General features: G+C 31.3%; 1 protein-coding gene and 1 long non-coding RNA gene across 19 annotated transcripts in view; one reads left to right on the top strand and one right to left on the bottom strand.

The window, feature by feature from the left end:
* Positions 1-26,679, bottom strand: part of LOC146997278 (cullin-5-like) — a 181,868-nt gene that overhangs the window by 42,168 nt on the left and 113,021 nt on the right. For 8 of the 9 annotated variants that reach the window (XM_085816266.1, XM_085816264.1, XM_085816262.1 and 5 more), the window contains 3 exons: positions 15,579-15,740; positions 15,340-15,481; positions 10,270-10,481 (listed from right to left, as the gene is read on the bottom strand). In XM_085816266.1, the coding sequence (XP_085672392.1) occupies positions 10,270-10,481; positions 15,340-15,481; positions 15,579-15,740 (516 nt within the window). Of the gene's footprint in view, positions 1-10,269; positions 10,482-15,339; positions 15,482-15,578; positions 15,741-20,667; positions 20,951-26,679 lie in introns of those variants that run through there. The other variant, XM_085816269.1, reaches the window with a different exon arrangement.
* Positions 1-26,679, top strand: part of LOC146997279 (uncharacterized) — a 240,487-nt gene that overhangs the window by 111,424 nt on the left and 102,384 nt on the right. For 6 of the 10 annotated variants that reach the window (XR_015040961.1, XR_015040964.1, XR_015040962.1 and 3 more), the window contains exon 1: positions 22,296-23,818. The exons of 3 other annotated variants lie outside the window; for them this stretch is intronic. This is a non-coding gene — a long non-coding RNA (uncharacterized LOC146997279). Of the gene's footprint in view, positions 1-22,295; positions 23,819-26,679 lie in introns of those variants that run through there. One more of the 10 variants, XR_015040963.1, reaches the window with a different exon arrangement.

The following is a 26,679-nucleotide window of genomic DNA, read 5'->3' as shown; positions in this document are numbered from 1 at the left end:
GGATAACAGACAGATTAAATATGTATTAAAAGAACAAAATAAGCTACATAGGAAGACTAGTTAATGAATAAAACTCTTCAAATTCTGCTGCTATAGAAACAAATTCTATTATTATAAAAATAAAACTGCATGATATACTGATGTAGCAATCAGTTTTGTTTTTCAACATTAACTCCACTCACATCAAAGCTCATTCCATCAGTGCATAAAAGTCCCAATACTTACTGCATCAAAATTTTTTTGCATTATGTTGCAATCATATAAAGATTTCTTGCTCAGTGTCTGCATCATCCACAAAACATGCACTGCCAAAGTGAGCTTTGAGGAAACTAAAGTGAAACTCACTTGCAAACATCAGTCCATAATGTCAGAATATGATTTAACACTCACAATCAATCCTATCTTTAGAAATGTAAAAAAGAGGCTTCACAACCATAGCTAACCTAATATATATTTAGTACTTTGACATAAATCAATACCTTTTGGTAAACACCAATAATGATACATGTGTCCTTTCCATGTAAGTGTTATGCCAGCTCTAGAAATTTTTTTGTATTTCCTAAGTTGCCCTGATTAGCGTAGTGGACAGTGACACTGTCTGCTGTACTGATGGGCATAGGTTCTAATTTTGGAGAAGGCACTGATGTTTGTCAGCGTCTATGTGGCGTGGAGAGCACTCAAAATACTGGCAAGCTGAAAGTAATCTTCAGTAGTTTGGTGGCAAAAGAAGAGTGGAAGACCTTTTGAAACCTTTGGGATGTGCTCCATCAAAATGGGGGTAGAAACGTACAGTTACTGCATTGGGATAATAACTGTATGACCAATAGTGAATGTATTTGTATTCTTCTAAAGACTGTTACTTTAGTCACTTTAAGGAAATATTTCCCTTTTTAACTAGCCTTATAATCATGGTAACAACTACTGCAAAGACTGCCGAGTTCGCTAATTTTCTAAAATTCCCTAATCCTTTATATACAATGAAGACAACATAAATTAAAATCATGAATGAAGGAAGGTCCACTAAGATCTTGAAGTGCACATTTTAAAGAAACAGAGTTTAGAAACACATAAGTTTTCTCTTTCTTTTCCTTTCCTGCTTAATATGCTCTCTCTTCTTGAAGGCGAGGGTTTAATACAGGATAAAGATGGCTTCTTTTGTTTACCATTTAATGTCAACTTCAAATTAATTAAATACTAGCACTTATCTAGATAATTTTTACTGCATTTCATATCATGTATTTACTAGATTTATAGAGATACTAATCAAAAGCAATCCATTATTTTCTGGCCCGTTCTATTTTGCTAAAAATTTACGAGTCTTCCAATGTTCCTAAAATGAAACTGCACGTAACAATGGTTGAATAATAGAAATAGTGTTAACAAAATTGTCATCAAAGTATTGGAATAAGAACTGGGAACTGGTTTGAAAGATGTCATTTGCCTTATTTAAACGACTTCATATGGAGAGACAGATAACCTGTGGTGTTAGAGTGATACAATTTTGTAATCTAATTGTCAGATAATATGTGTAGGAAATTAAAAATAATTAATCAATTAATTAAAAACTGATTAATTTGCTTATATCAAAAAGACATTTCATTGCCCCAAAATGCCAACTGATTGTTGGCAATGTGGTGTATTGGCAATTATGAGCTAATACCCAGACACTATAAATTCCTGTAACACAGGGTCCCCAACCTCTCTGTCCCTAAGAGAACATTCTACAATATCTGTTGGATGGTGGGCACCATTTATTTTTTCAAGGTGAATTATAGTTGGAAAGAGTTAATATTACATGCACGTAAAAAAAAAGATTGGTTGCATTTTGTTTTGTGCTGGTATCAGGGTTGCCACTCAAACAGGAGAACGAAATTCCCTCCCTTTTTCAGGTTTTCCAGGAGTGTTTTTAAGAAAATTCCAGTCTATCCATGTAGTGTGCATTTGTTGTGCTAAAGGTAAATTAATTGTGGTGCCACTTGATAACACAAAAATTTGCTAACTGCATATGACTTATATACATATATATAAAGTATATTACCATAACATTACTATTATGACTACAATAGGAGTTATTTTCCATTTTCCCCAATAACTTTCATTTACAAAAGAAATTAAATAAGTACAATGCATTCCATCTAAACCAAAACCAGAAATGAAATTCATTGATTTTTCAATGCAATGTATGAACTTTTAAACATAAGATTTTCTCCACCATTAATTGTAATAAAATTATGTCATGAATGATATTAAAAAGTATTATACATAAATTCTGGAATGGAAGTTATTGTTCACAAAATGGCAGTGCGGGGCCCATTTATATCTATCCTATTAAATAATATATAATTGGCAAACAATCACTTCAGTGATATTTCAACACTTGCTAAATTCTGAAAGGTTAAAAAAGCATTTTTTATGCAAAACTGTTAATATAAGCATACATAATATATGTTAAATGAAAAATATTTATTAGAATTAAAAATATGACATTTAATATATTTAAACAAAACACTAATAGAAAAAATACTAATGAAAAATAAGCACCAAATTAGATTTCTTGTTTTAACTTTGCAATTTGCAAGTCAATTGAAGAAACATCTCTGCTCAATTTTTGTTTTTTTGACTCCAAAATTTTAATCTGTGCCTTGTTCCTTTTGTCTAATAGTATTTTTTATGTTTATTATCACACAGTTTTTTGTCTTCGAGTGCTCGGTGATATGCACCACGAGCAGATCTGGCATATCATAACATATAAGGAGTTACATTAATATTAATCACACCTCCATTTACTTTTATAGCATCATAAACAGTTTGCACTGCTGTTAAAGAATTTTCCTGCAGATTTTTCACCAACATATCATTATTAACTGAAAATCCACTTTCTACTGTGGAATTGCCATGTGATAAAATTAGAACTAGTTTTACAACACTCCAAAGTTCTTTAAAATCTGAGTTATTAATCAAATCCTTATAAAAGTGATCAAGTCACATTGAAGCATAATTAGTAAAAGTGTCTTTCCAAACACCCTTACTTCTGAATAATAATTCTTTAAACTGCATTTTTGATTTATCTGAAACTGTGGAATTTATCCATTCACTTTCATATATTATATGCAATAACCTCTCCATCCTTTTCTCACATAAAAATTCATTAGACGTAATGAGCTTAGGATCTAATGAAGAAATGTATTTAACTAAGCTATATTTCAATGGGCTTCTTTCAAATATTTTTTATACCAGCTTAACCAAAAATGTTCTGCACCGAGTTCTGAATTCTCTTTTGTTAAGATCAGATACTCCACTTTTAGCTAAACTCGCCCCAGCAGCAATACCCCCATCTATATCTGCAACATTACAATAAATGTTTTCATCCAGAATATCTATATTTATCAGTTTTTCAGGAGCTTTTGCCTCTCGCAGTATATCTCTTTTGACAAATTTGGAGAGAAGATGACTTATGGAAAGTTGTATATAGAAAGGGGCACAAAGGATCAGCTGTCTGAAATGACTTTAGAAATGGATGTAAATTAACTCCTGCAACCGAAATAAAAAATGAGATTTTTGCCAAAAGTAGCTTATCTTTAACAGCTTCTCTCAGTCTTTTGAATGACACAGTTTTTGGTAGTTCGGATGATTCTACATATTTTTTGACATGATGAAAAATATCAATAGCTCTCTCAGCAACAGGTATGTTTTCACACCATTTTACTTCACAAAACTTCAACGGAAAAGTTGTACAGTTAGTGATGGCAATATAGTCTGCTTGCCAAGCAAGACTGTCTTTACATACTCTATGCATATTTTTAAATAATGCACTTAAATTCCAGTCAGTACCTTTATGGCCAGCTCTAAAGGCACCATGAACAACATGCAAACCACAGGACCCAATATGTAATACATGGCAGGCATCATTATTTGCTAAATTTTCTTTCAAATCTCTGAGGAATTTAAGATTGACATTTGGTCCATCCAATGATACTTGCAGCAATTTCTTTTTATCTAGCTCTGAGGTTCCCTCAAAGAAACTTCTCAGAAGGTCATTGGCAGATACATGTCCCCAAAAAATTGATATGAGGTATCTTCATTCCTCGCACTGTCCCAAAATCTAACAAAAAGATCCATTTTGCCTCTCTGGACAATTCTATTTAATGCTTCATTGAAGCAAATTACAAATTCAGTGTTCTAAGATCAGAAATGAGCATCTTTTTGAAGTATGGAGCTAAACCAAATGACACTAAATATGACATTTTTGTATGTCCCAGGGTCATAGCTTTAGCTTTATTGCTGTCATCAAACACTTTCTGGAACAGAACAGCAGCAGCATTAAATGCATTATAAGAAACATCTGAAGAAACAAATTTCATAGCCCACAGTAATTCCGCAGCAAAAACTTTGTCCTCAGGTGTGAACGCGTTTAAATTTGATGATTCAGCAACTAGTGCCGAAGACTGCTGTGTTTCAGAACTGCTTTTATCTATGGAGAAATAGTTTTTTAAGTTTTCAGAGTTCATCTTCACAAAAATGATTTTCTTATGTTTTACACTGTTTATGTGGCTTGTAACTGCTTTCCTTCCCATGGTACTAAGCATGATATTTTGTTGGCAAAACGTGCATCTTGCCATGTTAGGAGCTAATTCGATAGGTTGCAACCATGGATTCCACTGAGGATTGAGACTAGAATCTGCCCAACCTGGATTAAAATATGTCTTTTTTCAGATATTTTGCAGCTAAAAAAAGAAAGAAATCTATTTAATATTTTTAAATAAATTCAAGTATTTTATACTTATTTAGCAACACACATAAGTTAAAAATATGTGCACTAGATTTCGTAATGGTATGTTATCATACTGCCAGAATTAGTTTCACGAGTATGCCACAGAAAATTGCCTGAAATTTGAAAGTATTAACTAATAAGAAATAAATTTAGAAGGATGAAGCAACATTAAATGATATGAATAACATTTAAATAAATTAATTGAAGATTAAAAAGTGAATTACAATAATTAACGGTATTTTGCCAAATATAGTTATATTGAATGGTTAGACAAGATAACTTGTTATTATTTTGTTTAATTTACTCCAAAATAACAAGGCATTTATAAAAAAAAAAAAAATGTTTAAAAGATTTTGTTTTGTATGAGCTTGGAGGAAGGGCACAGCAAAATTGGAAATTTCAAGCAAAAGCAGGATTGATTACTGATTTTTACAACATGAAGTGTATAAAAAAAGAGGGGACAAACATTTTAATATTTACTGTTTGTTTCTGAATTCGGCAACAAGTTTTATCGTCGTTTATTTCTCAAAAATAAATTTTAAATGCGAATTATTTAAAAATCGAAACAACGGAAAACCGAATTCAGAACACACACACACACAAAACAAAACAAAACCAAAAAAAATGGGGGGAGAAGAATATTTTGCCAATTACAAAACAAAGTCAATTTTTTTAATGAAATTATAAAGTATCAGATTTTTTTGCGTCATTTCAAAGTCCAATAATCATAATACACGCCACCAACGATGTTGAAAAGCTAAACAGTTCAATTTGATTTGTTTAATACTGCACAAAATATGATTCAAAAAGCAACAATAAACTTCTTTTAACTTTAAAAATGCACTGCATGAATTCTTATCATTTTAAAAAGCAAATACGATAGAGTGTTACGTAAACATACATTAAAAAAAATTAATAAGATGTAAAAGATTACAAAATTTAACTTACCAGACTTTTTAACTGAAAACAGAAAAACGTGCTCTCTTAACCACGAGGCATAACTTCATCTCTTTCTTCCGTTCCACATGTGCATACGATTCTTTGTGCGAGCCCCTGAATTCAAGAGGTTACTGGAAACAAAGATACTGGAAACTTTCTTTGCCTTTCTGAAAGACAATCTGGTTAGCGCCGCAAAAATTGGCTCTATGCCAGCTGCCCGAATGACAAGCACGCAATACATAATTCCCCAAGAACGTGATCACTGTCAACATTGGTGCGAAAATCAGTTTTGGGGGGATTGCCGTTATGAAATTCCCTAATTTTTTTCAAATTTTGACTAAAATTGTTAAATTCCCTGATTCTTCCCTGACTTTTTTGGTCAATTTTCGATTTCCCTGACTTTTTTCGGTTTTCCAGGTAGCGTGGCAACCTTGTTGTATCTGTGATGGACGCAATTTCTATTTCATTAAAAATGAGAAAACATTTTATTCAAAATTAAAACATTTTTATTGTGATCGTATAGTGACAGGCACACATTAAACAATTGGTAGGCACCATGGTGCCTACAGGCATAGGGTTGGGAACCCTGCTCTAACACTTCCTCTAGCTATTTTCACAGTCTTCAACTGCCCTCAAAGTTTGGTGGAATTACTGACTGAGTAGAATTTTTGTTAGAATTTTTTAGAATTACTCACGCAATTCTTGTTATCTCACAGCAATTTGTGAATTACTTAACTTTTTGTTATATATACTAAACAGTTTGAATTAATTGAAAAATGTTTGATCAGATTGTGTGTGTGTGTTCTGTCTTATTTTGTTTTGGAAAAAGCAATGATTTTAAATTTTAATGCTTGTTAAGACAGCAAAATAAAAGTTCCATTTCATTTTTATTAATATTTTTTAGAATTAAGAGACATTTCATACTGTTGATACTCTAAAATTATTAGGAAATGGAAAACATTAGGAAATGGTTTTAATAAGTTAAAGAAACCTTGAATAACTTTTAAAATTTCACATAAAATAGCATTACGTTAATATTATTTAATTTTTTTAATATTTTTGCATACATTTTAGCAATCAAAATTAACATTTCAAAGCAGTTTGCAAACTACCTTTCCTGAATTACATGAATATAAAGAACAAAGCAATGAACATTAAATACTGGGAAACTTTTTCAGTGTGATATTTCTTGCTGATGACATTCATAAAACTAGCCTTAGAGTTCTAATAGTGATATCAGTAAAAAATTTAAAGGAGCAATTTAGTTATATACACTCTCACAAAAAAAATATATATATATATATATATATATATGCTCAGAGAAGGAAATAAACTACTATCATGAAACTTAACAGGCATGTACTGTCTGAGGAGATAAACAAGTGATTACAAATTCAAAACAAAACTCATTTATTAATAAGTTATGGCATGAAAAAGGTTACAAATCAGTAAGTAGTATAGCCACCTCTGGCAGCTATACAAGCCAAAACATGGCGTCGCAACAAACCAAGTACGTCACCTATGAACCTCTGCAGAAGATCATGCCATAATCTTTACAAATGTGCAGTTAATTCGCTAATATTACAGGATTCCATGCATGTCCTAAACATGCTCTGCTGGTGAGAGGTCTGGTGACCTGACAGGCCACAGGAGTATGTCATATTGAAGACGTTGTTGGGAGAATCACACAATATGTAGATGAGCATTCTCTTGCTGATAAATGGCACCTGGACAACTTGATAGTATAACACAGTACAACCAGCATCAAAATATCCTCCACGTAACTGCAAGTGGTAACAATATTCTGAAGGATGACTAGAGGTGATGGTGTGTCCCAACAAATCACTTGTCACATTCTGTCATCATCATATGTTGCTCGACAACAAATGCAGGATCGGACCGCTGGCCTGGCCACCTCCACATGCATGTGCAATACATCAGCATTCAGACTGAATTAGGATTCATCACTGAAGAAGATCACACACTTCCAGTTCTTCACACTAAGACTTGCCCAAGTCTGGCAAAAATTCAGTTGATGTGGGGTCAGTGGTAGGCATCTCAATGGATGTCGGCAGCCGATACCAGCATCCTGAGCCAGATTTAGACTTAATAAGGCCCTAAGCTATTTGAGATATGAGGCCCTTTATAAGTCTGTTATAATATATTTTAATACTATATATATTATTCTTTAATTTGGGGGGCAAGAAAGTGGAGGCCCTAAGCTATAGCTTGTGTAGCTTATATGTAAATCCGGCCCTGCCAGCATCGGCTAGTCATCTCCGAATGGTTTTCCATTTCAGAGGCATCTCTAGTCACAATACCATCCATCCAAGTCAACAGACTTGTTTAAATAGCCCTACGGCACAAGCAATCATGCTGTTAAACTCTCCCGGCTGTGCATTTCAAATGTGAACCTCGTGTCATTGGTGTTGAAATTTAAATCATTTGCACATCTCTTCCCAGACTACATTCCTGCTGAGTTTAGTGATTGTGGCTCATTGGGTGCATATATTTTTTTGTGACATAGTGTAAAATAAAATGCTGAGTTTGTGTCAAAAAAATCTGTGCCAAAAATTTGTGATATTCGTAAAAAAATAGATAGCTTTTCTCATAAATTAAAAAATTATAAATATGTCTTCAGAATGTTTTTAAAGCGAGGTAGATTTTTTTTCCATAATCTTTATATTTGGAAAAATAAGCATATTTTCTTTGCATACACTTTTTCTTCTAAGATTTCAAATTTTAGGCACATGTATAAAATCCTTCAGCACTTAAATTTCTGTAATTTATTACATTTGTAAACATTTAAAGTCATATTGACTGAATTTGAAAATTCAGAACATTTTTGTTGTAAAATATATGAGCAATAATCTCTTGTACAGTGCAGCAAAATTTTATATTATAACTGCACTATTTAACATCATCTCATACACATAGAAAGGCTTGTGGCAAGCATTAGGAAGGACATGGGAATTAATGACAGCCCTTTCTTAAATTTGTCCTCTAATTTGAAAGCTTATTGCTCATTTTTTGCTTACTCATTCCAAAAAAAAACCATCTTGCATGTCATAATTATCATTAATCTTTCTCTCCTAAGAACTAGGGTCATCTTTTAAATTCATGTATGCATGCTGTAGATAACCTAAAATTTAAACATATCCTGGAATGTGATTTTGGGGATTTGATAGAAATGGTTTTAACACGAAACTTCATACTAAGTTCCTGTAGAAAGTAAAACATTTAATTAGAATTTGATATTTTGTTTTATAAGATAAAGTTTCGAGTCTTACAGTTAAATTTTTCATATTTCACTCTTATACATACAAAACATTAAAGTATACAATTTTCCATAATAAACAACAATTTTTCAAGGTACTTACAGAAAATTCCGTTGACCATAAAAGTTGGAGAGAATCCCACCAAGCATACTCATTGGCATGGACCAAAAATTTCTAATTGCACTGAAGACAGAAACAAATGTATCCTTTTCTCCACAAAGCTACACTAAATAAATTCATCCATACGATGAATCTCAGTGGTAGCATGTGGTTGGTTCCCCATTGCGTTTTTGTTATGCAGTTGGGCTGAAACCCAGAATCATTCAATGTTTTTGGTATAAACTCTAGAATTCATTACAAAATTACATTGGTGGTTAACTTCGAGATGTTCAAATCTTGCAGTTGTTAACTCATCAGGTTATATAACCCTTCCACATTTCTGAATAAATCATAGATTCTTCTTCAATATTTTCTTTTACTGTTTGCAAAAGGGTAGTCACTTTCTCACTATGAACTCTTATGATATAATACTTGTTTTTCTCCCAGCAAATTCTTCCCAACATCCATTGCTCGGGTTTTCTACCTTCTTAAAAGGCTTTCATTAATTTTAAACTACATGGTTAGCATATCCAATTTTTTTCTTTGGTCTTGATAAATGGCTGTGTGCGCAAACTTCTCCTAGGTACTAATTTATAACTCTCTCGTAACTTGAATCTAATGGTTCTTTTCCCCATTCAATAGTCGCTAAATCTTGAAACCAGCTTAGATGAACCTGAATACAAAATTTAAATAGCAGAAATCTCACATCATGTACCTTTGCGAGTCTGAACATTGTGATGCCACTGCTTGTACGTTTTCAATTAAAGTGCCGTATCATGCCCCTTACCACTTTTCATTAATTTCACATTTAATATTTTTTAAATACTTTGCTGTATCTGCTTTGTAGCGGGCAGGTTTCAAGTTTTAATAGTCCCCCTTAAACTAAGACCCCCCCCCAAAAAAGAGAAAAAGAAATGAGTAGGAAAAAAGAACTTACAAAATTTTTTAAATTTTAGTTTAAAGATCAAGATTACACAAAACCAAATGTTTTTGAAGAGTGGCTTTTCCATTACTGGCAAAAAATTGCTTTTTTTTTTTTTTAAGGGGGTGAAAAAAGTCCATGGAATTTTTCGTATGTACCTTTTTCAACTGCGATATAAATTACTACACAGTTTATTAAAAAAGGGGTGCTGAGAATTCGTTACAAAAATACAACATGAATACATTATAAAAATTCCTTACTGGTAATGTAGAACAGAGTTCAAGGTACTTAGCAGCTCGCTGCTCTTCCTCCTTTAATTTTTGATTAGCATACCATATGTAGTTGACAACACCATATTCTTTTAAATACTGAGGAGCTTCTGCTTTATAGTAAGCTTCTGTTGCATCCAAGTATGCCCTTTCAAAATTATCTCGATAAATTTCATATTTATCTTCATTTAAGCACAAGGCAACTGTTGGAACAAACACACACACAAAAAAAAAAAAAAAAAAAAAAAAAAAAAAACCCATTAAATCCACCAACATCTCATACATGCACAGTCAAAGCTGACTTTACATGAAAATTTAAATACATGCATTACTGAAATCTTGGCAGTTATTTAAGAATTCAGTTTTAGATGTGTGGAAAGAACAGCTGAAAGAAAGGAACCTGGATTCGACTTTTAAGCTCTCCGCTAAGTCTAATACAGGAAAAATTCCAACTAAATATTATTTCTAGAAATTGTATTTAATATATCAATTTATTTCAATACATCTTTTCTCAAAATAATTGTTTATATACTATGATGACATATCTAACATAGCATGTTCATCGGTAAATTCTTAATGATAGCAGAGAATTACAGAATCAGTAAATTTCAGCAACAAAATGAATAAATGAAGTTTCCATAAAATCTCAATAAGGCATTTATAATTTTCCAATAACTGATATCAGAAAAAAATGTGTGGACTACTTCAAGGAAGTAAAAGAGAAACCAAATCAAGAGCTAACAAAGAAAAAATGATTAATCAGGTGCCTCATTATTATTTTTTAATTCACAAACATATTAGTGTGCAAAACTTAAGCAATGTTTATAATTTTGGCTGCAGTTCTACAAAAAATCAACTGGGAGACAAGAAATTCATACTACAAAGGCATAATGTAGTATTTAAAGAATGTAGAAAGTACAGCAGGGGAAAAAAAAAAATTCATAGGCTGCATACCATATAGAATGAATAGAAACGGCGTTAAATGGCATTGGTACAAGGTAGCACAGCACAATTGTCTGATCAAGACAGACAACAGCAAACCAAACAGCCTTAGTGACGGATATGAGCAGTCCTAACTGCAATGGTTTCAATGACTCATCAATAATTCAGAGACTCATCAATAATTTCACAGCTGTATGTTGAAAAATGAATTTGTTACTAAATTTTGCATACCAGTGTACAATAGTGTCAGACATAATTATTTTTAATTAATAAAGAGCACTGCAAAAAAATTTATCTCAAATAAAAAATGTCTATAATTTTGAACACTCTCAGAACCAAGAGAAGTGAATATTGTCAACTATGTCCCCTACCCTTATGTTTTGGTGAAATGTTTTTCCCTCAAATATAATAGTATTTTTCCCTCAAATATAATCCCTCAAATAGCAACAGAAATCACTTTAAAAGAAACAAAAACATTCAGATTTGGAACATGCTTTGTCTTCTTTAATTCTATATCATTTGAAATTTTTTGTGATCATGACAGCTTTGGGGGAAACCATAATTTAATGCATATTTTTTAATGAATTTGTGAGATCTATAACACAAATAAAAAGTCATCATTTGTATGCTAAATGTTATTTTTGTAGACTCAAAATTTATAGTAGCTTTAGAAAAAACAGCCTATACACACACACACACACACACACACATATATATATATATAGTACAAAGTTCGAAATCTGGATTCTTTGGGACTTCGGAGATTCTGGATTTGGGATTTTTCCAGATATTAGAACAGCAGTTTAAATCTAATAAGACTGCATGTAGAAATTATAAAATTAAAAATATGAAATCACGATTTATGAAATAATGAACTATTTATGATCTAAAGGGTATCAAAATTTTAAAAAAAAATTAAACTTAATATTTATTTGTTTATCTTATTAAACATTTCTTTCAATGTAAATTGTTTAAGTTGCTTTGTTTTTGTGCTAATACTTTCTCTTTAACTCTGTAGACAGGCATAATCTCTTGTTCAGTTACATTGTTGAAGTCCTGTAACTGCTGTTTCGAGAATTCCGACTAACTTGTCAATCGAAATTTTCTCGTTTTCAGTAACTTCCCTGTCACTTTCTTCACTATCACTATCACTTTCTTTCTTCACTTATATCTATCACTATTTCTTCACTATCACCATGGTATTTTCTGGATCTAGAACCATACTACAGATTTCGCCATTCGTTAATTGATTGATGATTGAGAAGCATTGTCATCACAATGAAAAACTTCTTTTATATCATCTTCATTTATTACTGCTTCTCTAAATTTCTTTACAAAAATCTGTTAATTGTAAAATTTCACCTTTGTTTTGCAATATCCAAAAACCTTTAGAATTAGTGGCTATCATCATCAAATTTAGCTATCCTTCACTATACATATTTGGCTATGCATCATGCGCTTGGCGACTAATGACAAGTTGTTCCGTTAAATTTTATCTCGCTTCTATTGCGCACTGTGACAATTAAGCCTGAATTGTATTAGTTTAGTTATTTATTATACTTATGTCTATTTCTTGCACATGCTTTTAAGGCTTATCAGAGTTCTGAATAAATAAATTCCCACATATATTTAAGTCTTATTGACAGCTGGCGCTAGATATCTTACCACCTGATGCAGCCTGTGGTTCCTAAATTCTGCGACTCGGCGTGGCCATACGAGCCCTGGCACTGGTTCTGGGTTTATATGAATAATAAATCAGTTATTCTTAATTCAAATAGCCCTAAGAAGAGGCTCAAACTCGGAATGATTTTTTTTTTTTTTTTTTTCTGGAATTTTGGATTACAGTCCAAGATTTGTAGGTATGATACTTGAAAGTAGGGATGAGAGAAAAAGGTGATGCTACATCATTTCCGGCTTGTGCTTTGTGAGTACAGCTAGCATTTTGTTAGTATGAATATAATATTTATTAGTCTTATTTTCATTGATCGTCTGCTCTTTTTTAATTTTGATTACCTAATTTTAAAAATTCTGCGCTAAATTTAAATAAGATGTGGAAAGAAATATTACTTGTTCTTTATACAAAATGGAATTAAAACTAAATTGTTCTTTCACAAGTGGCTACAATACTCTTTTCATATAAAGACAGGCCTTTTAAAGCTCCATCAAAATATATCATACTGAAACACATTATTTAGTTTGTGTACCAGATTTAAAAAAAAAAAAAAAAAGTTAAATAACTATGTTCCGTTGCTATCATATTATCGGTGAATATTATAAATATCAAAAATTTACTGTTACAATTTTCTACAATACCTCAAGTAAATAAACACTTTACAGTTACTTATTGTAACTTCATGTAATACTCAGTTACTTTACCGAAATAAAGAGTTCTAGTAAATATTAGATTTTGTTGGAATAAACAAGAATATGTAATTTCCCCAAAACGTTATGCTTTAAGAAAATTTTAAATAAGCATACAATGCGTAAATTTTACATTTCAAAAGGTATTTCTCTTCAAAATATTTTTGTTTCATGAATTGATAAAAATTATTCCGTCCTTGAACAAAATGTTCAATAAAACACAGAGCATAAAAATACACAGTGAAACTCCATCCACGGTTTAGGAAAAAGCCAGCGAGTGTATCTCTAATGCCCACTAAAAGCCATTCCGCAATCTAATCTCTTTCCGTTGCAAGACATTCCGGAACCTTTCCTTTTTCTTCCTCTTACCCGAGTAAATTGAACTCATCCAGTTAAAAAAAGCAGCCATTCTGGGATTGCCAGTCTAGTACAAAAGCAGCCATTCTGGGACTGGCGGTCTAGTATACCTCTAAATGTTATCATTGGGTTTATGAGTATTATCAACAAAATTTATTTATATGGAAAGAAATTTTTGGTAAATTTTTCCTTGTCAACAATTTTTAGTGCATTTAACTTAAATCTGTAATTATCGCCAAGCATAATGTGAGCATAAAAAGTTACCATACTCCTTTATTATTCAATTACTAACATAAAAAAAAAATTGTTTAGGCATCGCTACATAATTCATTACTCAAGTTGTCATGTTTTGATAAACATGTGGTGAAAGGAAGGTATAATAAATACTGATTCGCCAGGTTGACGTCAGATCAGCGATGTATCTATGTGGAATGTTTAAGTTTGAGATGCGTGCCAAGCAGATATGCAGCAACGAAGCCAAATTACTGATCGTACAAATTTATGCTAAAATGATTGTTTCTTCAATAACAAGGTATTTTATTTAGTGCTGAAGTGAAATTAAGAATAAGGACTTTCCAGATGTTTTATTACACGCGAAAGGGGGAAAATCAAATGCGCATGTGTAAAGCCTACCAGAAAAACGTTGGTGGTGGTTTTGAGGTTTGGATTTTAGATCATTCCAGATAATGAACGTCAGATTTCGGACTTTGTAGGTTTACATATTTCTGTATCCCCCCCCAGATTTTTTTCAGCATATGATTTAACAATTTCTTATTAACAGTAACAATATAAAATATATGCACAAACGGAAACTTCTTTTGTGTAAATAATAAGAATATTATTCAAATTGATAAGTTATTTGAAATATATAATGCAATAGTATTATTGTGTATTTATGTGTGCTTTTCAGTGAAATATATTTATGACTCACGCCGCAATAGTATTATTGTGTATTTATGTGTGCTTTTCAGTGAAATATATTTATGACTCACGCCATATATCTTTAGAAACAGCATACATTGCATATTTTTACCTCTTGGTTTTCAAGCAGTAAACTTAATAGGTTAAATGGGATACAGAGTAACTATGGTATTTATATACTGCATCACAGAAAAACTATTTAATTCATAATATCCAATTCTGCTGACCTCTGTACTTCATTTGCTCTGAAAATAAGGATAATATTATCATAATAAAATCCCTAGCCAGAAAAAGAAAGGGGGAAAGAACATGTAGCTCATTTTTAGGTTTTTTATTTCAAATCCTGAACAGTTTACAAGCAAGAAATTCAGTAGCGTAAATTTTTTAATCTTTTTTTCACCTATATTTCTGAATAAAATAAAGTATATCACAAAAAAATCCATTTAAGCTTTGAAGTTCATTTTTAAATAATAATAATACCATATGATTCTCTAACTCCTATCACCAACTGTGAATCAATAACCTCTCCAGTTCTCTCAGCATGGACAAGTTTCATTGCACTATTTTGAAGCCTATGCTTGATGTTCGAAAAAATACTCTGATTCCATCTCTCCAGCAGTGCCTGTAAATACAAAAGCAACAAATGTTTTTAAATATACACTTACTTGTAAACTTACTTTGACAGATTTCAGAAAAAGCAAAAATTAAATATCAACAACCTTTCGAATTCCATTCCTCTTAAATGAAGGGAATTTGCCAGCTACTGCAGCTTCCAAATGTGAAAATGGCATAAGCAAATAACTGCACTGAGTAGAAAACTTTCTCCATTCTACTATATAGGCTTTCAGCAAAGCTTCATCTTGTTGAACAGAAAGAACATACTAAAAAAGATACCAATCAAATAGCATATAAATGCAAACCAAGAGATAATATTTTTGAAAATGAGCCAGTATTTATGACATTTTCTAACAGAGATTTGATAATACTAAAAATACCACATATATCACTATTAAACTATTCTTCACGGTTCGTACACATTTCCTTATATGAAAATTAAGGACTTTTAAGGACCATCAAAGAAAAAATTAAGGACCTATCAGCAAACAAAAAAATGAATAGAATAAAGCAATTATCCATACAACCGACTTCATGCTTGTAATTTCACTTTAAAAAACTAACAGAAGTGTGTATTATGCACTATTATTAAATTCAACTTAATACTTACCATAAAACAATTTTGAAAATTAAACTAACTCCCTACAAGTTATGAAGTAGATAACATTAAATGAGGAACATAATTTCTTGAAAAACATGTATAAGTGTATTTTACACTAATAACAGTCACTATTTTAGAGATTTACATGATTATTATTTAACTTATTTGATATTTATTTAAACATAGTCAACTACTATTATAATCACAATGTAAGAATATTTTGCAGATTAAAATAACTGATTTGTAAACATACAATTTATTTCCTTGGTTTTTTGAAAGATACTAGAATAATAAACTGTACAATAAAAGATACAAAACATTTGTGCTTTTTTTAAATCTGAAATCTTCCTTTTCTTTAACTATTCTTCTAAGTTCATTTGCTTTGATAAACAAATCAATGTTCCTGCTGGTCTCAGCTTTATCTGCTAAAGCATCTACTTCTTCATTAATGTCTTTAATGTCCCTTTGAAGAAAGTTTTTCTTCTGCTTCATATAATCAATTTCTTCTTCAATAATATTTCTTTTCCTCTTTGAATTTTCAGATTTAGTTAAAGATTTTTGTTCTTCTAAATACTGAACTTCTAAATAACGAACTCCACTTCTTGCAGAAGCTGCTGCTGATCTCATTTCTTTATTAATTTCGATATTAAGAACACCTCCAGAAAATTTTATGTAATCAAATACTGTGCGTTGAAAAATGTATGATGAGTCACTTAAATTTTCAATTTCAATTGCTTTATTTACAGAGAAGCCTCTTTCCACAGAGGCCTGTTCATGTGACAAGATAAGAATACTTGTCACAGTGAATACTTGAATAGTGAAAATATACATTTTTTACTATATATATATAATTTATTTCCTAAACAATATAGATTAATTGATTATATTATCTCCTAAGTTTAATTAAAGTAGAATTATTTTAAAAGAGTGAATCCATACTGGTAAGTTATATTCTGAAAGATGTATATATATATATATATATAAAGTCCGAGATCCGGACATCTAATATCTGGAATGATCTAAAATCTGGACCTCAAAGCCACCACCAACCAATTGCGCATTAGATTTTTTCCCTCATCATAAAAAAAATGCCAGAAATCCGATTCTTAATCTTAGTTTGGTGCTAAATAAAATATCTCATTATTGAAGAAATAATTATTTTAGCATAAATTTGTGTGATTAGTAACTTGACTCCATAGCTGCGTATCTGCTTGGCATAATCTCAAACCGAAACATTTGTTAATTTTACACCAACTAATATTTTATATCCTTGATGCCGAAATCGCGAATCATTATTTATTGTATTTTGCTTTCATCACCGCATGTTTATCAACGAATGACAACTTGAGTGATGAATCATGCAGCGATGCCAAATAACAGAGTATTATACGATTACAGATTTAAATTTAATGCGCTAAAATGTTGACAAGGGGAGATTTAGCAGAAATTTCTTTCCTTATGCTAAAAATAGATTTTGTTAATGATACTCATAGGACAAACGATTATATTTAGTGCTATTTGAATTAAGAATAACTGATTTGTTATTCACATAAAGCCAGAACCAGCTCCAGAGCTCGCATGGCCGCACCAGGCGGCAGAATTTAGCGAAGTTAAACAGAAGTTTTTCATTGCAATGACAATGCCCAATCATCAATCAATTAACGGAGGGCGGAATCTGTAGTATGGTTCTAAATCCAGAAAATACAGCTACCGATAGTGAAGAAAGTAACAGAGAGGTTACTGAACGAGAAAAAATTTTGATTGACAAGTTATTCGGAATTCTCGACACAGCAATTACAGGACTTGAACAATGGAACTTAATAACTGAACAAGAAATTATATGTCTATAGTATTAGTCTAAAGTATTAGCAGAGAAAACAAATCAAACAACTCACATTGAAAGAAATGTTTATTAAAGTAAACATATAAATATTAAGCTCTTTTCTTTGGTAAATTTTGATACCCTTTAAATCATAAATGCTTCATTATTTCATAAATCACGATTTCATATTTTCAATTTTATAATTTCTACGTGCCATCTTAGTAGATTTAAAATGATCTAATATCCGGAAAAATCTCAAATCTAGGATCGCCGAAGTCCCGACGAGTCCAGACCTCGGACTTTGTACACTGTATAAATATATATATATATATATATATATATATAATACGGAATGTATATTTTCAGTTAAACTTCTACCCAATAACTTTAGTAATTCATGAAAGTTAATTTTGCGTCTAGTTAATTCAGGAAAATTAGTTTCAATTAGTTGTTTTCAGCTTTAAAAATATTTAAAAAATTTTAATTAGTTATTTTCAACTAATAATTGTATCGCCATTAGCAAAAATTATGCATTACTATCAAAAACATAGGTTTAAACCAAATACTTAATTGTCTATTGAAGCTTCAAAACGTATTTCCGAACTTCACTTTTTCTCAGCTAGCGTTACCGATTTTGCCCTTGGCGACCTAAAATCGAAATGGAGCCAACAGATTTCCCGCGAAATCGATAAGAGACCCTCTGCAGAAATAAACTCATAATCCCGATATCCCATACATATAGTATGTGCAAAAGAGAATAAACTCCGTAGAAGGTGATAAAAAATTAATTTATGGCTTAATTGAAACAAACACAGAAATTAAGCTAAGCAAAACCGTGTAAAAACAAATTGAAATGATAAAACGAAACTTAATTTTAATGTGAATTTTCAGTGCTGACTCTCCCATTCTAGAAAATTTCAATTTGTTTCAGACAAAGACCACATTTAAGGATTGCCATCCATCAATATCCAGTCTTTGTAGTCAGCTTGATGAAGCCACAGTTTATTGAAAATGCACTTTCCAGGCATCTCGTTCCTATTGGCGTCGGAAGGGTTGTGGCCTTCCAGGTTGGAATTGCTCTAGTTTTGGCAAATATTTTCAGAATCTCCCCCCTCCCTTTTTTTTTCTCGAGCACCTTCATCATCACTTTCGCCTCTTAAAGAACTTCCAGCTTCACGCTTTCGTCACAGTCTGCCTAAATTTATGGATAACACCTGTTTCGAAAGATTGCGTGAATAGCCAATCAGACACCGATACTTTCGTTCGGGTAGCTAATTGTTTTTTTTAATCGTTTGCAATGCAAATCCGCCAACAGATTAGTTAAGAGCTGTGTAATTTTAATTCCATATTCATGAGAAATCGTAATTCACACTTAGAATGGCAATCATTAGAAATGATAAGAAATGTCAAATGAGCAAAATTAAGGACCGTTTATTCCTTTTGGCCAAAATTAAGGACTTTTAAGGACCGTACGAACCCTGTTCTTTAACAAAATACCAACCTGCTAAATATATGTATGCATTTATGTATCATTACAGTATGCGGTGGCATAAAATTTATACAAAATAATTAGGGAAAGACTTTTTGATCAACATCTACAAAAACATAAATATCTACACTAATGAGTACAAGCATACTTAGAGGTAACAAAAAGTGGAATACGCAATATTTTTCTTCCATTCTAAGATAGCATTATTTTATCACACCTCTCTTTAACTTCAGTATCACTATCAAGGGAGGAGGGGAAGATTTTTCATTTTAATAAAATAAAATAAATGAAATAACAAAATTCAAACACATCTAGCAAACATTTCTTTCTTAAATTATGTTTGATTTATTAATGACAATATATCTGTTTAAGATTAGGAAAAATCTATTACTCAAAGATGCTTTCCATTTTTAAAGACATCCATATGGGGGAAAAACATGCATCTTAAAATCAGAGAAATATGAAATTATGCCTAGCTTCTTTTCCCCAAGTACAAAATACTATCCCATGAGAACTTAAAAAGAACACAAGATTCTTTTGATCATTTCAACATGACATCATAAAGAATATCATCTCGGATGAATCACAGATAGATGTGTATTACACTCTAAGAGGAGAAAAAAAACTGAATATTCAGTTCTTTTCTTGGATTTGAAGCAAAACCTTTTGGCATATACAGTCAGCCTCTACTAATAAAAGAAATGATTAATTCTGCATGGTTAATAATTCATGGTAAATATGTAAATGACAAATGCAGTTCTGGTTCTTTTCAGCACTCAAATGCAGACAATTCCTCCTGCATTATTAAATGTGGTCAAAAGATTTATTAAGAAAGGTATATTATTCGCTGGATACTTTATTGCAATTACATTCCCCTTAATGCTAAGAATGTCCTTGAAAAGTATCACAATTTTTTATAAAGCATCAAAGCAATAGGTCTGAGTATTTAAAAAAAAATAACAACATTATATGTATATTAAATAAATGAATAAATATACAAAGCGAAAAACAGTTCAAGCCTAAATATAATTACATATATACATATATGTAAGAAAAATAATGAATATGTAAAAGATTAAATTATTTATGTTTTATTTATTTAAAGAAAAATAAATCCTGGTGCACCACAAAGTATTACACGAGACATGCAAATCGTAAGTAAAAAAGGCAAAATTGTAAGTAATAACATCAGTTTTCAATGAAATCATACACAAAGAGGAAAAAAAACACACAAAAAAAAGTAAATACAAAAGTATAAAAATGTATAAAGAAATCTTTTACAATGTTTAAAATAAAAGTCAACAAAATCGTTGAAAGCTCAGTAGGCCAAAAAGATTAAATTAGCAACGTAAATTTCCCTTCTCTATTCTAAAAATAGTAACCCCTCTCTGTACTGCGTCATTTCGAGACTATTCTATGCCATATGATTCTTACGTAATTATGATGATGTAAATGGAACTAAAACTCAGCCAGCCAATAATAATTTTACAGCAATATTGACTGTCCAATCAGAATGCTTTGAAAACCAAAACTAGCTCAGTTTGACTTAGATTTCATCCTGAACATTACGCACTTGCTTTCTATGCTTTGGCCTGGCCACACTGCAGTCTGTCTGCTTTTTCTTTCTTATTGCAAATTTATCTAAAATGTAAAATCTCTTGGAATAGGTACAATCAATGTGCCAACTTGATTTTCACCGCAACATGTTTGCTAAAATAAAAAATGAAGATTTAAACCTGCATTCGCCTCCAATTTCCTAGTCATTATGGATCAGCACTTCTACGCTATATTTATGAGCACAAGGAAAAGCCGGAACACTGTCGAATTGTGCTTAGATCCATATTGAACAAGAATTTTGATTGCATAGTATCTAAAGAACTTGGCAGTCGTGGCAATTTTAATTCCATTTTCATTTGCAATTGATAATTTGTTGCCACAATCACTTGGCACTCTAGTCGTGCCTTTCCACAGAAGATTTACATTTTTGATATTGTTGAGATGGAAAGCAAGCCAGCGAAATTACATCTTAGCAGAGTAGAGAGCAAAGCTGAAGTGCATAGTTATGCAAGATGGAAGCACACGAAGAGAAAAGTTTTGGTTTGCAATTCGGTGATTGGCAAGAGGCATCTGCATTAAGGATTACGTAAGATCGCATGATTAATTTAAATGATGCAGTTTCGACTTAAGTGCTATTTTTAGGACAGATAGATGAAGTTTCCAAATGAAATAGAAAATAAAAGAGGTTATAGTGAATTAAATTTAGAAGTTTGCTTTCATATTTTTTTATCTTACATATATATATATTTATTATACCTTATATAGATATATATATGTAAGATATAATAAAATATGATGGCTACTACACTGAGAAATAATTGGCAGCCTCAGAATGACTATTCTAAATTTGGTGTTCATCCCCTAAGTTCATCTTTTCTCCCAAATTTGAGATCTCTCCAAGATCATATGACCGTTATATAAACGGCTTGCAAAGAGAACTAAAACCTAAAATTAACCAATTGTGCTTGGCTGTACATATATGTACCTGCCTAATATAAATGCTGCTTCGCGTGCAATTATGTCATTCATTTTCATAACTTCTCTTGCACTGCAAAACCTCTGTGCTGCTATGCATAATTGTCCTCCTTTGTTCCTGATCTAAGATGACATAGTATGGTGTCAACCTATGTACACTGCGCAAAAAAAAAAAAAAAAAGGGGGGGACAGTTCTATATCTGCCTTTTCGGCTGAGCCGATTCACAAAATTCAAATTGTGTTCTTCATGTCTCAAAAGCGCGACTTAGGATATATATTACATTTATATATACAGTAGACTCCCGATTATTCGTAGGCGAATTATGCACAGAGCGGATTATCCGCGCATGACATAAAGTTTTTTTCCCCCCCCCAAGCGTAAAGCAAAGAAAATAAAAATGTTCACAAAACTGAGTGAAATGTTAAATTTACTAAACATCGTGCTTATTTATGGCAAAAATATCCCAGGCCTTCTCGGAACCTTACCCTCGGCCCCTATGATGAGTAAGTGATTACTCACCCTTGTAGTGCTCGCTTCACCACCCTTTCTCATCTTAATCTTACTGACACATCCACTTCCTTTCACTCGGCATTGTTAGTTTAAGCCTAATAGTGTTTGCGAACCAGTCCGAGTTAAATTTCTTTTGATGCGTCTTTTGGCTAGTTGACTCGTTCTAAGTAGCGACATGGAATTCGAGAAATTGAACTTCATTGGGAGAAACTTAGTGGTGAATAACAAGCAGCCGACGATTTCCACCATGAATTTGAAGAATTTGTTTTAAAAGAACAGCTATCTTTTGAACATATTTACAATGCTGACAAATCGGGACTTTTGTGGAAATATCTTCCCACTCACACTTTAGCATCTGAAAGTGAAAGTAAAGCAGCGGGTCATAAAAGCAGCAAGGAAAGGATCACTATCATGTCTTAATGTAATGCTACCGGTGAACATAAACTTAGACTTTTTGTCATTGGAAAGTAAAAAAAAAAAAAAAAAAGAGAGATCTTTTAAAGCCACAAGGATAGAAAATTTGCCCATTGATTAATTTAACCCCCCCAAAAAAAAGAATGGATGAACCGACACATTTTTCAAGATGGTTCGAAAAAATGTTTGTTCTTCAAGTGCGTAAACATCTTAAATCGAAAAACCTGCCTCAAAAAGCTGTGCTATTGATCGACAACACACTTTCTCACTTAGCAACAAGCGTGCTAAAGTCTTCTGATGGACACATTTTTGCGACTTTCCCCCCCCCAAGCGTTACTGTGCTAATCCAACCCATGGACCAAGGAGTCATTGCAACAATGAAGAGAACATACCAAATCAAGCTGCTAATGACCAAAATTGAAGAAGGTTATGATCCGAAAGAGTTTTGGAAACACTACACAATCTTGGACAGCATCTGCATGGGACTCAGTGAAACCGTCAACCCTCATAAATCATGGAGAAAACTCATGCCCAATGCTGAAGCCAACAACAACCTAACCCCTTTGAGTTGTGAAGAAGAGAATGAAAATGTAGACACGCCCACGGCAACTTTTGCCGATATAATGTAAACAGTTCCGGGTGGTGAGAACATCGATGCTGAAAACATTAACGAGTGGTTGGAGTGTGACGTCAACGAACCTGACTTCGAACACTTGATAGATGATGAAATTGTGAAGACGGATTACTGAGCTATTTGGAAGAACAAGACGACACAGAGTTGGCCAAGAAACTTATGCTACGAAAAATGCAATCTCAGATCAAGAGAAAATGCTTCCAAAGCAAAAAGCAAACACAAATGACTGATTGCTTCAAAAAGGTGTAGTTTTACAGTTATGCTCTTGTAATTACATAATACATTACAGTATTAAAACAGTACATATGTTATAATTTTTCTGTGTATCCTTGATGCCTCTCGTAAGTACAAAGCACTTTTCTGTTTTCATTAACAAAATGCATTTTAGGTTAGTTTTGAGTGATATACTAAAATATTAAGCATTAGTTAAACATTTCCTGCTGTTTATTTTCTGTTTTATTGTACATAAAACAATTTTTCAAAGTTGGAATGACTGTTTTCTCTTTTGCTATACCCGTTTTTAGCTTTTTTCGGATTATGCGTGATTTTTGTTATCCGCGGCGGCCGCACCACCCTATTCTGCGGATAATCAGGAGTGTACTGTAGCTCTATTCTAACACAGTTATTTTGACACAAAATTGGACTTTTTCTGAAATAACATACCAATTTTTTTCCATATTTCGATTCTACGACTCAAATTATGCCTAAATATGAAATTTTGTTAAATTTGTTGGGAAATTTACAGAGAAATTCACAAATTTATGTTTGTGTTTTTTTTTTTTTTTTTTTTTTTTTTTTTTTTTTTTCCAGTTTGCAGGAAGAATAGTTTACTTGACGAACTTCTTAATATATGGTAACCTATTTTCCTTTCCCTTGAGCGGAAGAAAGTCACAATCGTTCCTTTTTTCAAATAATGTTCTTTATATTATATATTTAATTATAACTGTTATTACTTCAAGTAATTTTTTCTTTTCGAATTTCATTTTAATTGTTTAAGTTGCATGGTTTCTTTCGAATAACTGTTTTAAAAATTTCTATTTACCCATTCGATTTGGGTAGTTTCAATAAAAGGTGCATCATTTATTTTCTTCAGATAATTTTCTTTGTAATTTTTTTTTTTTTTTTTCTTTTTCTTTGCCATAGTTGTTGTTTTAGGTAATTTTTAAATTTTCAGACTTTTATTTTAAAATTTTCTATTTATTCATTCGAACTGAGCATTTTAAATATATTTATTAATATAAATTTTTCAGGATTTTATTTTATTTATTTAAATTGCATTTCTTTTGAAAGAATAGACTACGATGCATCTGAAAATTGAATATATTAAAAGAGAAAATACAGTAAAGCACAGTTAACACGCCTTTCAATGTTCCGTTTAGAAAAGATATATAAATGAGAAGGAAGTATAATCGAGATTTTAACTTAGGGTGACTTGCATATATTGCTTTAAATAGCTTTAACATTGTGCACATTGCTTTACACAATTTTATCATCCTACATTTAGTTTCTTAAAATGTTATTCATACCTTAGTCAAATATTTTATTTTTGAAATTGCAAGAATCAAATATATCATACGATAAAAAAGTTTTAAATAAAAAAAAATACTAATTTAATTTTTTCCCCCTTAATGGCTTGCTTTTTTTCTTCAGGCATTCTGCAAGTATATACAAAACCGTCCAACTTTTCGAAACACCTTGGTATTTCTGACGCCAAATTCTCCTTCAAATTTTTGCTTATTTTATTTTCTTCTTTCCTTCTACATTTATTTTTAGTGCTCACACAAGAAAATTAAGATTTTTCAATTGTTACACTTCCATAAATTTTGCATTCTTGTCAATTTTTTTAAAATATCAATTACATCAATTGCGTTTCCAGCTGAAGACACTTTTTCATTTTCTAGACATTTTAACTATAAATAAAGTTTAAAGCAAAGTCCAAAGTATAAATATTTTAATTAAAAGATTTTTTGCTAAATGACAAAGAAATAAAACACTCGAGCAGTGTTTATTCTGCACCACCGAGAGACTGATTATTATATTGGCTGCAAACAAACTAAATCATATTAAAGATCATGTTTTTTATACAATTAGTAGAATTATTTACTTAAAATATTCTTTCTAAGAGAATTAATGTAAAAATTTATATATATATTAAACTGGGACATGACCCAAACTGTCAACGTCCTGTTGCTTAAAAACATTGTGAAAATAAACATTAAACAAACTTTTTCAGTTTTAGACAATTCAATTTAAATGCACTTAAAGTAAAGTACCAGACAATAACATGGTAAAGGTAAAAATTTACTAAAAACACAAATATTTTTTAAAAAAGGAAGAAATTAAAAAGAAAGTTAAAATTTTGAATAATATCCATAATTTTAAGAAAGTAGCTTTTCATATAGTATTAATAAATATTTATTACGAATCTTTGAGGGAAAAAATTTCATATAATTAGTTCTCCGTAAAACTTTATTTGAAATTTAAGGTTAAAAATAGCTGTGGCAATTCACTATAACAAAAAATCCATAAACCACATTTGGCGTTAGAAAATGTTGAATAAAAAAACTCTAATTTTTTGTAGATATGCTTAGCTTGGATAACTACACCTACTTTAAGATGGTGGTAAAATTTTATGGGTTATAATTCAAAATTTTTTTTCAAAAAATTTATAAAAATTATTTAAAAATACAAATTTTAAAAATAAATCATAAAAAATGGGTGAATTTTATTTGGAATGAACGTAAATTTCGAAACGAGAAAGGAAAAATCAAAAAAGTTTAATAAAAAAAGAGATATTAATAAATATATATCAAATGTAATTAACGTTAAGGAGCTAAAATTTTGAGAGCTAATTTTTTTAAAAACTACTCATACGATTTTTACAAAATTTTGCAGACTGGCATAATTTGAGCTGTAGAATTGAAATACGGAAAAAAATTGGTATGTTATTTCAAAAAAGTGTGATTTTGTGTCAAAATACCTATGTTAGAATAGTGCCATATATAAATCTAATACATATCCTAAGTCACGCTTTCAAGACATGAAAAACACAATATGAATTTTGTCAATTGGCACAGTGGAACAAGAGTTATAGAACTGTCCCACCCTTTTTTTGTGCAGTGCACATAAAAATTACTGTTGCTAACTATGATATAGAACTATCTTGTGTACACAAAAAACAATTGGATGTGCATTATCATGG

This window comes from Stegodyphus dumicola, chromosome 5 (genome assembly GCF_044657685.1).
Source record: "Stegodyphus dumicola isolate Sdum_Otavi_A_Nest chromosome 5, ASM4465768v1".
NCBI lineage: Eukaryota > Metazoa > Arthropoda > Arachnida > Araneae > Eresidae > Stegodyphus > Stegodyphus dumicola.
The sequence above is the reverse complement of the archived record's forward strand: the minus strand, read 5'-3'. Positions and strand labels throughout refer to the sequence as shown.